Here is a 13,517-nt window from a genome sequence, read left to right as displayed (position 1 = left end):
AAATTGAGTTATAATACGGTGAATTGAAAACTTATTATTAGTGATGGTCAAAAACTAATTTATTGCGATTTTGATGGTGTATGTACTTTAAATATTATACCTATAGTAATGTACGTTTAGGAAGTCTGCGTTTAAAACAACCTTTTTCGTAGCATACTTTTTTAAAATATATTCTGCAAAACTACCCCCTCTTATTCGCTACTGTTGAACTAGTAAGCTTAGTCCTGTTTTCCATCGCTAGTGTGAGCAATTCACATTAAATACACCTTTACATTATTTAAACAAAACGTAGCAAAAGTTTTGAATGCAGTGCGAGGTTAAAACAGTTTGAAAAAAAAAAAAAACAATTCTACCAAATTTATATAAAATTTAGGAGCTTGGCTTGTTAAAAGCCATTTTTTTTTATGTTTGTACAGTTCTCACAACATTACCGGCGGTATCTTCGAGCAAATTCTTATTCGCTATAGACAGGCCCTAGTTGCCCTTGCTAACGACATATCTGGTACTTAATGTTTATATGGGCCTTGTTATTCTTTTAAAGGCAATCAAAATCCCGTAAACCTCAATTCATATCTTACTGGAATTTTTTTTCCAATTCCCAACTGGACTTTATTAATATTTTTTAATAATTGAAAATGATCTAAATTAAAAACAGGATAATCTACAAGAGTTTGAGGACTAATTTAAAGATTAATCAAAGCTTACTAGAAACTTAAATAAGCTATTGTCAAATCTAGCATAGTTGTAATAGTTCTGACAGCTTTAATTTTAGCTGATGTTCTTATTAGCTCCGAAAATAGAATGTAGCTCCTAAACCTATTCAATACAAAAATGAACACTTCAGTGAATACCTTCTACTCAAATTGCGAACAAATGATGAGATATCCCTATTCATTACTGAATTAATACTTAATTGTGTTTGAAACGCATCCTTCTACCTGTTGCTTACAACGTGTATTATTTGTCAAGTATTTAAACCTATTTCTACTTTTTCAACCAATGATGTAAATTACCAACCAAAGAAAATGCAATTATTAAAGTACAAAACATACGCGCATATATTTATTTTCTTTCCAAATAAATTTGACTATAGGCAGTCTTCTCGTACATTTTTCTCGTTGTTTAACAACTTCTCAGCATGTTAGTCGTGGAAAATAGGGGAAAAAAACACGAAGGGTTTTGGCGTAAAAATAAAAAGAAGTGAATGCTTGGAAAGTCACAGGAAAAGTAAAATAAACGTTTCATCGAATTTAATTCACATCTAAAGAGTAGAGTTGCTTGAGTTTAAGGGTATTTAAGGCGTTAATCGCTTAGGATCACGAGGGAACATGGAGGTCTTGCGAATGTTGTCCAATCCCAGATACAACATCACCACGCGCTCCATGCCAATTCCACCGCCAGCATGAGGAGGACATCCGTAGCGGAAGGATTCAATGTACGCCGCAATCTTGGATGTATCTGAAAAAGGAAGAGGGTATAATTAATTTAAGGTATTTTACAAAAATGTCTAAATGAGCTATCTATTGTTATCACGTAGGCGCACTATAGTGATAATGTAAGCCTGCAATTTATTTATATATTCATTACGCTCTAATCATTGTTTAATTAAAAGTCTTGTGACTAAGTGACCTTAACTTTTTCCCAAGCGTATGCTCTATTATTACTTTTAAACTTTAATGAAAATGTGAAGGATGCGCCCTATTATTACGTTTAAACTTGAATTAAAATTTGAAGGAGATAGATTCTTACTCTCTAATTTTAAAGCATAATTATTAATACAATTGCAAATATGGCAATCTAAGCCAAACATAAACAAATAGAGGGAAACTCACCGATGCCGTGGTGCTTGGCACGCTCCATTAAGTACTCGGGATCGTGGATGCGCTGCGCGCCGGACAGGATCTCCTCGCCGCGCATAAACATGTCGTAGGAGTTGGAGTAGATGGGATTGTTCGGATCGGGCATTGTGTAGAAGGGTCGTATCGCCAACGGGAACTTGTCCAGGATGTAGAAATCGGTGTCGTACTTGGCTTTGACCAGGCGGCCCAGCAGCTTCTCGTTGGGCGTCGACAGATCCTCCTCGTCGCCCGTCTCCACACCGGCCTCCCGCAGCATGGCCACGCCATCGGCAAACTGAAGGATCAGTGGCGGCTCCAGGAACTTGAAGGCATCCACTTTGTACTGCTGCCCCACAGACTCAATCTCCCGGGCGTACTTGTCGCGCAGTCCCTTGAAAATGGCCGTGAATGTGTTGCCAATCGTGTGCAGCACCTCGTGGTAGTGGTACTTGAATGCCATCTCCAGGTCGAGGCCCACGAACTCAGTCAAGTGACGATGGGTGTTCGAATCCTCCGCCCGGAAAACGGCACCCACAGTGTATACCTTGTCGAAATCGGCGGCAATGGCCATCTGCTTGTACAGCTGCGGCGACTGCGCCAGATAGGCCGAATCCTTGAAGTAGCTCACAGTGAAGACGTTGGCGCCACCTTCGCTGGCCGCCGAAATGATCTTGGGCGTGTGGATCTCAGTGAAGCCCTGCTCGGTGAGGATGTCACGGAACAGACGGCACACTCCCGCTTCTAGGCGGAAAATGGCCTGATTCGCCGGGGTTCTCAGATCCAGCACTCGGTTATCCAGACGCGTGTCCTGATTCACGCGAATATTGAGACCTTCGGCATCGTCGGCGGTCTCGGGCCGCGAGGCGTCCTCGATTTGCAGGGGCAGCTGTGCCTTGGCCTGGGAAATCACAAATATCTGCTCGACTGCCAGCTCCAGCGATTGCTCTGTGCAGGACTCAATCTTGCTGGACACCGCCACTGCCTTAGCCTGGATATCGACGATGCTCTCCTTCGGAATACTGTAAAAAAGAAAAGGTTTATGGGTTTAGTACTGTTTTATTAATTTTTTAACCTTTTTGTAACCTTTCTTTTCAGAAAATTTAAGTTATTTGAGTGTAATAACTTATAACTTTGAAACAAACATTTATATATTTTAGAAAAAATATAATTTCTTTTAATATCAATTCATGGCATCATGGTTAAATGTCGACTAGCTTTAACAAATCAATTTAAAGTAAAATAAGTCTATGCGATGTCATTGATGCTAAAATAAAGTTTAGATACATACAAATTAATATGGTTTAAATTTCAGTTTATACCAATTTTGGAAAATTGTTTATAATTTTAGCTTTAAGATTACGCTTCAAAATTTCAAAAATAATATCATATATTAATAAAGGCTTGGAAATATCACAATTTCAGCGCAATTTGTGAACTAAATCAAGCTTCAGTACTTGATCTAAACGTTTATAACAAAGATATGTAATCACTTACTTGCCCGCGAACTTGACCATTTGCTTGGATATGACATCGCCCACGGCCAGGATGCACTGCACCGTGCTGCTCTGCTGGCGCAGGATCAGGAAGCACTGTTTTCCCTTGGCTCGCGACGTGTGGACGCGTCCTCGCACCCAGACGAGTCCCTTGCCCACCTGGCCACTCAACTCGGACACAGGAACAAAGTTGCGTTCGCTGCGCTTGTCCTTGGACTGGATCATTTCGGAGAGGCCATATCGTCCACTTGCGTGATCTTCGGCAGAGTCTCCGGCTGCATTGTTGGCCGCCACGGCGGAGGCAGTCTCCGCCTTCTGCTCGGCTTTCTGTTCGGATAGAGATTAGAGGCTGTTATCAGAGGTTCAAAAATAAACGCTCGCCACGTCCGCAAATCGAAGATTCTCACCTTGGCAGCCTTGGCCAGCTTTTTGGCTCCCTTCTTGGAGACCTGCTCCCCGTTTTCCACGTTCTCTTTGTCTTCGACCATCTTGGAATGCACAAAATCGGCTGTAAAAAATCGAGGGTATATACTTTACTAGGGGGCCACAAAACTAGACCGTAAACCACAGAGTTCCGATAAGCAACAGGCGAAAGGAGGAGTACGGTGTGCGTTGCGTCATGGTTTTATAAATAGACATCGGCGGATGGAGTGCCCCATTTGCGAATAAATGACATTGGCTTCCGGGCTGCAGTTCAGTCACCCCATCTCATCCCACGGATTCCATTTGTCCGTAGAATAATTCCGGGGGTCGAGGAGCTCCTTTGTCAAGCGGCTTCGCACATAACCTAAACTTTGCAGACCTTGTTTCGCTTAATAGATGATGACACTCGCTGGCTGCCTCTTCACTTATTGATTATTTCAATTGTGTATTTAAGTGCACTTAGCTTACCAGCTAGATTTTGCCCTTTTAATACACAAACGAAAAGATTTCACGAGCGTCGTGTACTATTGCACATGCCAGGCGGTGCAATCTAGAGACTTCTCATCGGAACTTATCGGAAAATATCGATAGGTACATGCCAGTTTCTAGGGTGACGCACGTTCTTAGCCGTTCAGTGCTTGTGACGTCACATACCCCAGAAATTGGATGCTCTTAACCAGAATAAGCCCAAGAACAAAAATTGGACTGTTCTTAAATATTTGATGAGGCTTATGAAAAAAAAAATATATATTCACTTTTATAATATTACACTGGCTTTAAAGGGGTTTTTTGAGATTCTCAACCAATGATCAATAAGTTCTATCGAAGATTTCTGTAAATGATGTTAAGCTAAAATAGAATATTTAAAACTAAGGTTTTTTTTTAAATAATTAAAAAATAACCAAAGCAATGTAGGCGTAATTAATTTTTGTAAAATATTTTTGTTTACATTTTTTTGGGAAATAATCGCTTGATTTGTAACCTCTTAGGACCAAAAATTCCCCCATCCCCATCGACTGTCACATCTACGTTTCGATAACAGTCAGCAGACGCATCTCTGTTCGTTTTCAGAAACAATTATATTATTCAGAAAAACAACATCCATTTGTTTGTTTAGATCAAACTAGAGCGAAATACAGAGGTAATTAGTCAATCAAAGAGCCTAATTTCGGTAATGGTGAGGTTATAGGTTGAAGCAATCGAATTTCGAAACGTGTACTTTCCCGGTAATTTCGAGAAGCTGGTAAATGAGTGAGTCACCATTTCGCTGTGTATGCACTGTTTGCGAGAGTGGTGAACCAGCCGAACCATTTTAATAGCTACTACTAGATTAAAGCGTATTCGTTTTACGTCGAATACGTAAGGTTATTTAAAGTGCTTACCATTTAAAGAGCAGCTCGAAACCCACACCCATAAAGCTTGAAAGGCACACGTCATAAGGCCACAACAAACCAAACGTTGCCAAAGTTTCCCACACAGTACGCAAGTGCCAAATTGATTGATAATTAAAGTTGCATGCCATCAACGGGTGAACCCAGAAACTGTTTACATTTCTAGGCCCCTAATTTAATTAGCTAATAACTTGTTATCATCACTCTCGTTGCAGGTAAAAAAACCATCGAAACAATGCAAGGTGAGTGAAGGGAGCGCAAGCCGAACTAACAAAGATTTGGATCTACGTCTACTCCACAGCGGTATACGGTATCGGAATTAGAAATCCCTACAGCGAAGACCCCTGAGAATGTCGTGGCAAAGTGTTCCCCAGTATCCCCAATACCAAGGTTGAATAATTTGAGTTCTAAGCGTGTGTTTCTGCTTTCCGGTTAATGATCGCATGCTTTTGTTTGTCCCCCGGGGCTTGTGGGCTCGTTGAATGCCCGTACTTCCCCGAACTGCCCTGAATTCTGATTCATATCCATTTCTTTCCTCCTACCATATAGTATTTGTCCAGTCTTATCATGGTTGTATGTACATATTTGCTCGAGAGTTTTTACTTGGTTAACCGCATATCTTCGTCACAGCGAAGCGTTTCATTTAGATTTTACTGTTCTCGTTAGACAGATAGCTGTAGCGAAAGACTCTTGGAAACCCTTGTTTTGATAACGAACTAAAGAAGATGTCCTACTCCACAGATCCCAACCAACAGTACAACTATGGCGGAGGCTATCCGCCTCAGGGAGGATATGGCGGCGGTGGATATCCGCCTCAGGGAGGCTACCCGCCGCAAGGACCTCCGCAGGGCTATCCGCCTTACGCCCAGGGAGGCGCCCAACCGTATCCACAGCCCTACGGACAGGGCCCTCCGCCCGGTGGCTATGCCCCCCAGCCGGGCTTCATCCAACCACCGCCATCCGCGGGCGGCTATGGAGCCTACGATGATCCGGAGAGCCAGCCAAAGAACTTCTCCTTCGACGACCAGAGCATCCGGCGCGGATTTATACGCAAAGTTTACCTGATTCTGATGGTGAGTGATTTAAAAAAGCCTTTTTTATTTGTACTAAATGGTCTTCACTGTTTTAGGGCCAACTCATCGTCACCTTTGGAGCTGTTGCGCTGTTTGTGTTTCACAAAGGCACCAGGGACTTCGCCGCTAATAACAGATGGCTCTTTTGGGTGGCTCTGGGCGTAATGTTAGTCACCATGCTGTCGATGGCTTGCTGCGAAAGTGTGCGCCGCCAGACGCCGACAAACTTTATATTCCTGGGCTTATTCACAGCAGCTCAATCTTTCTTGATGGGGGTTACAGCCACCAAATATGCACCAACTGAGGTGAGTACTTTAAGACTATATAGCTAAATTATTTAACAAACAAAAATTCAATCTGTCAGGTTCTCATGGCGGTTGGCATAACGGCAGCTGTTTGTCTGGCCCTCACAATCTTTGCCATGCAGACCAAGTACGATTTCACTATGATGGGCGGCATCCTGATCTGCTGCTTGGTGGTGTTCATGATCTTTGGCATTGTGGCCATTTTCGTTAAGGGAAAGATCATCACACTGGTGTATGCCTCGATCGGAGCTCTTCTGTTCTCCGTTCTACCTCGTCTACGACACCCAGTTGATGATGGGCGGCGAGCACAAGTACTCGATCAGCCCGGAGGAGTATATCTTTGCGGCGCTGAACCTCTACCTGGACATCATCAACATATTTATGTACATTCTGACTATTATCGGCGCATCGCGCGACTAAGTTCCGCTCTATTTCCATATATTGTTTACAGTTTAGCCGGGTTTAGCTTTAACCGGAATACGAATGTTGTTGTCGCGTAATCTCATCGGTATTTACACCCTCTCCCAGTGGAGGCAATTTTCAACTAACGATCTACTCAAATACTTACGACCTATCTAATTCGCGTTGTGTTTGCCAATTTCCGGTTTCCTTCTAGTTCTTAATGTCAGTTGAGGGTAAATGAACTTTGTTGCCTTTCGTTAAGTATGTATTTGTATTCTTGCTTAAGTTGAGGTCCGAAACTAGTGAATATTTTCAAAATTCCCCAAAAATATGATATATATGTATACCAAATGATATGCCATTCAGATACACCCAAAAACAATAAATAGTCACGTATAAAAGTAATTATGTGAGAATATATAAGCAACATGGCTTGCAATTGTTAAAAAAAAAAAATACATTTTACCGAGTGTAATCACCAATGAATCCCGATTTTTGCAACTACGAATCAAGTACCGAACATTGTAAACCGTGCAGCGACACTGAGTTTAAAGTCAACAATAAAGCGCATCTATTTATTAAAGCCACCACAGAGCCCAGCATTGTGGGGCTTCGGCCAGTGGTTGATCCAGTTCAACCAGCCAGCACCCACAAGATGCAACTTTAGTCTGCGGCGGAAGAGCAACGGCGACGGTTGGATTACCTCTAGACCTTTATCGACTAACATTTGCTTTATCATTGCTTAAGTTTACTTTGTTATCTGCACCACCACCGCTAGGAGTCGACGGGGTGTCTTCATTTTCGGGTTGGCCCCATAGCATGCTTTTGACCCGGCCACCTGTTCAGTAGTTCGTGTGATTTCCAACAAGGCGTAGCCATAAAATGTATCACTACCAGCAAGGCAAGTACCCTACGGGTTGGGCTAAACCATACCAATTTGGGTGCGGAAAAAGCGCTTCTAGATTAGATAATCGGTACGACTATAAATATAGTTGACTGCAATATGCTCTCTCTGTGAAATACCTATTAAAGTGTATCTCTCGCGAGGCACTTGCATCTAAAAGGCTTTGCTCAATACTCTGATTCATCCGTTTAAAGGGAGAGTGCCCAACAGTGCCTAAAATCGTATGGTGGCAATATCAGTTACTCACTCTCACCCACAATCGATATGTGAATCTTATCTTGTCCGTGATAAGAGCCGACTGCCGGCTAATCTGCAGCTATCGTCCGTATGGAGACACCTGGAAAGGGTTCGATTCGGTTTCATTAAGCTGAAGTACGCACACGTTGCCGGCAGTCGAGCAAAGAGAGAGACCCATTATTACTATAGTCATATTGATTTAGCCATGAGCAGCGACAACCACTTTCAGTACGGTTAGTCATAGCATTAATTTTCCAATTTCCTTGAATTGTCTTCCAACCTCACAGGTGATGAAACTGGTGCATATACAGATGCGGAGGCCGACAAGAGCTTCGCCTTCGATGACCAGAGCATCCGGAAGGGATTTATCCGTAAGGTCTACTTGATACTGATGGTGAGTGGAAAACTATAAGCTATTTTATGTTTTAAAAAAGTTTTTCAAAAATCTTTGGATAATATGTTTTTTTTAATATTTTTAAATTATTTTCAAACTTGTGTATCAGCGGTACCATTTTTTTATATAATAACATTGTGTTCACTAATATTTCTACATACATATGAAATAATTTCATAAGTATACAAAACAAGAATTCTTTATGATATTATTTTTAAAAATATATATATATATAAATATACTTTAAATTTAAATATTATTGTCTACTTCTTTACAAAATATATAACAATAATAACGAACTTAAACCATGTTATTATTTTTAGAAATACATGACCAAAATGAAAAAAATATTTGATTTTACCTAAAATTGGTTCATATTTATACATACTAGTAATTATTTGCTTTTACGTATTATTGCTTCGTAATTTCTTTTTATACCCTTAATCTATGATATCTGTTCTATTTTTAGTGCCAATTGCTGATCACTTTCGGTTTTGTTAGTGTGTTTACCTTTTCGAAAGCCTCGCAGGAATGGGTACAACACAATCCAGCCCTCTTTTGGATAGCACTGGTTAGTATCTACAAAAAACTTATAGTTTAATAAAATTTAATAATTTTTGGAACCCTCTATTTTATAGGCGGTTCTCATTGTGACCATGATTTGCATGGCCTGCTGCGAGAGTGTGCGACGAAAGACGCCTCTGAACTTCATCTTCCTGTTCCTGTTCACCGTGGCGGAGTCCTTCCTCCTGGGAATGGTGGCCGGACAGTACGAGGCGGATGAGGTCCTGATGGCAGTGGGCATTACGGCTGCAGTGGCCCTGGGACTCACCCTGTTCGCCCTGCAGACCAAGTACGACTTTACGATGTGCGGCGGAGTGCTGGTGGCCTGCCTGGTTGTCTTCCTCATCTTTGGCATCTTCGCCATCTTCTTTTCGGGCAAGATCATCGGCCTGGTCTATGCCTCCCTGGGAGCTCTGCTCTTCTCCGTTTACCTGGTGTACGACACCCAGTTGATGCTGGGCGGTAAACACAAATACTCCATCAGTCCGGAGGAGTATATCTTTGCCGCACTGAACCTCTATCTGGACATCATCAACATCTTTATGTACATACTGACCATCATTGGATTGTCACGCAGCTAGACAGGTCGCATTGATCCGTAGTTTTCATGCCAGTTTTAGAGATACATATGTAACTTAATTGTATGTGCCCAGTGACCAGTGACCAGTGACCAGTGCCCAGTGCCCATTGCCACCTTAGCCACGAAGAAATACAGAGCGACTAACTAAGCGTAGATTGTGATTTCGTATGGGATTGGGGGTGCTCAACTAGTTCGAACCTTGTCCATCGCCGCGGTGTCCAATTAATTAATGCATACGAGTGGCCGTAATGTAATTATGTCCAATCAGCCCCTGCAGCGTCGCCAGTTCCTGGACCGGATTGGATGTGGGCAAGGTGATCGGCGCGATCGTCAGTTGTGCGGCAGGCTGGCTAACGGACGGACATGGATTTCGACGAGGTGCTGCGGGAGGTTGGCTCCTTTGGGCTCTACCAGAAGGTCATCATCTGCTCGGTGCTGCTGCCGGCGGCTCTGCCCTGTGCCTTTCACGCCTATAGGTGGGTCATCCGATGGGATTCTTAAGTTTATTGAAATACTGTTGCCATTTACCCTACTTAAGGCTGTTCAAAGAGAGTATATTGCGTATATGCATGTATGACAATGTACAAATCGAGATGCCTAAGTTAGTCATTTGGATATGAAGTAATCCATTTGACACCCTTCTTATCATAAAATCATAATCCTACTGAAATGGTGATCTTTCAGCCAGTTATTCATAGCGGCCACACCGCAGCACTTTTGTCGAGTTCCGGAACTAGAACCCTGGACACAGGATTACGTGCAACTGGTAAAGAACCTGAGCATACCGCGTAATCACAATGGAGCCTATGCTGAGTGCTCCATGTACGCTAGGAACTACAGTGATATAGTGCGCTATCTGGAATATAGACCGCCTCCGGATTTGATGCGTCAGCAGGCCGAGGATCTGCTTAAGTTGCAGCCGCAAACAGCGCGGATAGTGCCTTGTGTGCATGGATGGCACTACGACAAGTCCATCTACTCCAGTACTGTGGTTCAGGAGGTGGGTATACTTGTTTTAAATGTAGCAAGAACAGGAGTAGACTTTGGCAAACCGAAGTTTATATATACATATATATGTATATACTTGTTCTGAAATTGAGAGAAATCACATTGATGATTTTGGTCATCACTTTAAGAAACACTTAAACATTTATCTCAAATTCAAAATTCAAGTACTAGAGATATTCAAAATTCAAGTACACATGTCACGGTTGCATCTATTGTGAGTAAAGTTCCGGGTTCGATTCTCAGTCTAGGCATGGGCTTTTTCATAAAAGCATTTTGTTAGTAAAATGAAAACGTAAAATAAATATATAACAATTAATTATGAATTATGATTGTAAAAATAGAATTATAGCATAATAAGTAAACTGTAAAGGCCGAATGGAGCAGTAACTTTCGTTTTCAAATCACATTTTTATAATTAAAAGATTTATTGAGACCGAATTTCATTCTAAAAACAAAATGCTTGAAAAATGTGTCCTTTGTACTCAATTGAAGTGTTTTTGTTCATAAACATTTTTACTCAAACTTAAGGATTTTTGGTCTTGCGGTTTTTTAATACCAAAAGTTCTCAGATTGAGTGCTAAATACTTGATGAATTTTTTTTTAGCATATAAAATTTAATATAAGATATTTTTTCTAAGAGCATTCCCTTACATTTAACTTGCAGTGGAACCTGGTTTGCGACCGTAGCTTCCTGGTCACCCTGGCCTTGGTGGTTTTCGGTGTGGGTGGACTGCTGGGCAACTATGTGTTCGGATATCTGGTGGATCTGTGGGGCAGGCGACCCTCGTTCTACGCCTATCTGCTGCTCGAGATCACGGCCTGTGCGGCCAGTGCCTTCGCCTGGAACTATTATACCTGGCTGGCACTGCGATTTGTGGTGGGATTGACGGTGCCAGCGATCCTGGCCAGTCCCTATGTTCTGGCCATTGAGCTGGTGGGTCCGGAGAGACGAGTCTTCTGCACCATTGTCTCGAATATCGCCTATTCCTTGGGCTTGGTGGTGCTGGCCGGAGTCATCTACATCGTCCGGGATTGGAGGGAACTCAGTTTGGCTGTGTCCATGCCGTTGCTGATGCTCTTCTCCTGCTTTTTCGTGCTGCCAGAATCACCGCGTTGGCTAATGGCCGTGGGAAAAACCAGAAGGGCCATGAAAATCCTTAAAGTGATGGCCAGAGTGAATGGCGTTCGTGTAAACCGAGATTTTATGGAGCGGCTGCAGCGAAAGTTGGTCAGCACAAGGGCTGCGGAGGCGGAATCTTCGTCGAGTACCCACTACGGCATCCTGGACCTGTTCCGGGGACCAAATATGCGCCGGAAGACGCTGATCATCACACTGATTTGGTTTGCCAACACGAGTGTCTACGTGGGATTGAGTTACTATGCTCCTGCCCTTGGAGGAGACGAGATCTGGAACTTCTTTCTGGCCGGGGCGGTGGAACTGCCCACCTATCTGCTGCTCTGGCCGGGATTGAGCTACTTTGGAAGGCGATGGATCCTGTTCATCTCGATGCTGGTGGGCGGAGTGGCCTGCGTGGCCACGTTCCTCTTTCCGGACATCACGCTGCTGCTCTACTGCGTGGGCAAGATGGGCATTAGTTCGTCCTTCGTGGTCCTGCCACTGCTGGCATCGGAATTGTATCCCACGGTGGTTCGTGGACTCGGAATGAGCTTCAGTTCGGTGGTGGCCATGGTGGGTCCTATAGTCATTCCCATGATTAATCATATGGTGAGTGGGTCTAAGGGTTTTATATTATTTCTTACCCTTTTTCCGTTGCAGGGCCAGCAAATGCTTGTTCTACCACTAATTGTAATGGGTGCTCTACTGATTCTGGGAGGATTTGCAAGTCTCCTTCTACCGGAAACCCGAAACCGGAATCTTCCACAAACTTTAGACGAGGGTGAGGCGGTGCCGCTAAGTTTCCTCCTTTGTTGCTGCGTGGAAAGCGAGCGCAAACCCAACAATATTCGAGTGAATCCCCAGAAAAGAACTATTCCGGAGGCCGGAACCCCGGTGTTCCATCGCGTGGACACTCCTGTCTCCGGACGAGCTGCCTGCAAGGTCGTTTGTAGCATATGTAATAAGGAAATGCGTACTCTTTAGTTAGTCAAGGTTGTTTTGAATTAAAAATACCATTCAAGTTTGAAAGAATTTAAATACCTTGATTTTTTGGCGGTATTCAATTTCTTGCCATCTGGCCACGCTGGTTTTTATGTTTTTTGTGTTTGCTATGTTGTAAATTGAAAGAAATTAAAATTTGTTTAATTGAATACCTTGAAAAAAGTTGTTAAACGACGATTTAATAGATAGACCAGTGACATGTAGTTTCAAACCATTTATTTGTTTTGCTTTTGTAGTCGGCAATTTTGCGTACCTATCTGGCAACGTTGTTTTCGTTCAAGCTTATATTGGTTTTACAGTGGTTGTGGAAAATATAATATTAATTCATTAAAAATATTTTTTATATTCTTTATATTATTTTTTTTTCACGTATATTACAAGATTAAACATTTATTTTAAATAAACCGTATAATTCTTATTCGTGTATTGTGTATATATTTCGTTAAATCGAGTTGGCAGCCCAACCGGCAAATTTAATTGGATAAAAAATCAAAACAAAATGGAAAACCAATTGGGCACATAATAAACATCAATTAAAATTCCATATTTTCCCAGACCCAAAAGCATCCATATTCTCCATATGACCTCGCGAACTGATAGAAACGCAAAAATTTGCATCAATATTAATACGTTATTATGCGTTCGTCAGAAAAATGATAAGAAACCGCAATCGCTTGTTTATGCACATATAGAAACTTCAAGAAACATTCCGGTTGGACTGGCCTAATCGTAATTTTAAGCCAATTTAAACGTGACTCATTCTCATTGGAAGATTTGTAAAAACAA

At 42.2% G+C, this 13,517-nt stretch overlaps 4 protein-coding genes across 7 annotated transcripts; 3 read left to right on the top strand and 1 right to left on the bottom strand.

Moving 5' to 3' along the window:
* Nucleotides 1-1,031: 1,031 nt before the first annotated feature.
* Nucleotides 1,032-7,448, bottom strand: LOC128255176 (aspartate--tRNA ligase, cytoplasmic). 3 transcript variants are annotated; one of them, XM_052984725.1, is made up of 5 exons: nucleotides 7,392-7,448; nucleotides 3,739-3,839; nucleotides 3,333-3,658; nucleotides 1,833-2,857; nucleotides 1,032-1,458 (listed from the first exon to the last, which is right to left on the bottom strand). In XM_052984725.1, the coding sequence occupies exons 2-5, from the start codon at nucleotides 3,817-3,819 to the stop codon at nucleotides 1,295-1,297; spliced, it is 1,596 nt and encodes a 531-aa protein (XP_052840685.1). In that variant the 5' UTR covers nucleotides 3,820-3,839; nucleotides 7,392-7,448; the 3' UTR covers nucleotides 1,032-1,294. The 3 variants fall into 3 exon arrangements, with proteins under 3 accessions (XP_052840685.1, XP_052840684.1, XP_052840686.1); XM_052984724.1 differs by lacking the exon at nucleotides 7,392-7,448 and adding an exon at nucleotides 4,223-4,378; XM_052984726.1 differs by lacking the exon at nucleotides 7,392-7,448 and adding an exon at nucleotides 4,134-4,152.
* Nucleotides 4,749-7,508, top strand: LOC128255178 (protein lifeguard 1). The gene is given in 6 exon segments (XM_052984728.1): nucleotides 4,749-4,895; nucleotides 5,447-5,535; nucleotides 5,887-6,218; nucleotides 6,275-6,523; nucleotides 6,583-6,789; nucleotides 6,791-7,508. Coding segments are annotated over 5 exon segments (981 nt in total). The 5' UTR covers nucleotides 4,749-4,895; nucleotides 5,447-5,495; the 3' UTR covers nucleotides 6,944-7,508.
* A 137-nt stretch (nucleotides 7,509-7,645) lies between these two features.
* Nucleotides 7,646-9,757, top strand: LOC128255179 (protein lifeguard 1). 2 transcript variants are annotated; one of them, XM_052984730.1, is made up of 4 exons: nucleotides 7,646-7,826; nucleotides 8,354-8,460; nucleotides 8,930-9,031; nucleotides 9,099-9,757. In XM_052984730.1, exons 1-4 carry the CDS (start codon nucleotides 7,808-7,810, stop codon nucleotides 9,603-9,605), a joined length of 735 nt encoding a protein of 244 aa, XP_052840690.1. In that variant the 5' UTR covers nucleotides 7,646-7,807; the 3' UTR covers nucleotides 9,606-9,757. The 2 variants fall into 2 exon arrangements, with proteins under 2 accessions (XP_052840690.1, XP_052840689.1); XM_052984729.1 differs by lacking the exon at nucleotides 7,646-7,826 and adding an exon at nucleotides 8,139-8,299 and having other exon boundaries at nucleotides 8,378-8,460.
* A 150-nt stretch (nucleotides 9,758-9,907) lies between these two features.
* LOC128255175 (beta-alanine transporter) lies at nucleotides 9,908-12,761 on the top strand. Its single transcript, XM_052984723.1, has 4 exons — nucleotides 9,908-10,080; nucleotides 10,289-10,604; nucleotides 11,277-12,338; nucleotides 12,390-12,761. The coding sequence occupies exons 1-4, from the start codon at nucleotides 9,968-9,970 to the stop codon at nucleotides 12,711-12,713; spliced, it is 1,815 nt and encodes a 604-aa protein (XP_052840683.1). The 5' UTR covers nucleotides 9,908-9,967; the 3' UTR covers nucleotides 12,714-12,761.
* The last annotated feature ends 756 nt before the right edge of the window (nucleotides 12,762-13,517 follow it).

The sequence above is a fragment of the Drosophila gunungcola genome, assembly GCF_025200985.1.
Source record: "Drosophila gunungcola strain Sukarami chromosome 2R unlocalized genomic scaffold, Dgunungcola_SK_2 000006F, whole genome shotgun sequence".
Lineage (NCBI taxonomy): Eukaryota > Metazoa > Arthropoda > Insecta > Diptera > Drosophilidae > Drosophila > Drosophila gunungcola.
The sequence above is the reverse complement of the archived record's forward strand: the minus strand, read 5'-3'. Positions and strand labels throughout refer to the sequence as shown.

Excerpts from the sequence above, each read along its gene's own strand:
- LOC128255176 (XM_052984725.1), bottom strand. The coding sequence starts at position 3,819 with ATGGTCGAAGACAAAGAGAACGTGGAAAACGGGGAGCAGGTCTCCAAG. Across the intron at positions 3,659-3,738 it reads AGCTGGCCAAGGCTGCCAAG|AAAGCCGAGCAGAAGGCGGA; the intron begins GTGAGAATCTTC and ends CTATCCGAACAG. Across the intron at positions 1,459-1,832 it reads TGCCAAGCACCACGGCATCG|ATACATCCAAGATTGCGGCG; the intron begins GTGAGTTTCCCT and ends TTCCTTTTTCAG.
- LOC128255179 (XM_052984730.1), top strand. Across the intron at positions 8,461-8,929 it reads AGGTCTACTTGATACTGATG|TGCCAATTGCTGATCACTTT; the intron begins GTGAGTGGAAAA and ends TTCTATTTTTAG. Across the intron at positions 9,032-9,098 it reads CCCTCTTTTGGATAGCACTG|GCGGTTCTCATTGTGACCAT; the intron begins GTTAGTATCTAC and ends TCTATTTTATAG.
- LOC128255175 (XM_052984723.1), top strand. The coding sequence starts at position 9,968 with ATGGATTTCGACGAGGTGCTGCGGGAGGTTGGCTCCTTTGGGCTCTAC. Across the intron at positions 10,081-10,288 it reads TGTGCCTTTCACGCCTATAG|CCAGTTATTCATAGCGGCCA; the intron begins GTGGGTCATCCG and ends GTGATCTTTCAG. Across the intron at positions 10,605-11,276 it reads CCAGTACTGTGGTTCAGGAG|TGGAACCTGGTTTGCGACCG; the intron begins GTGGGTATACTT and ends TTTAACTTGCAG.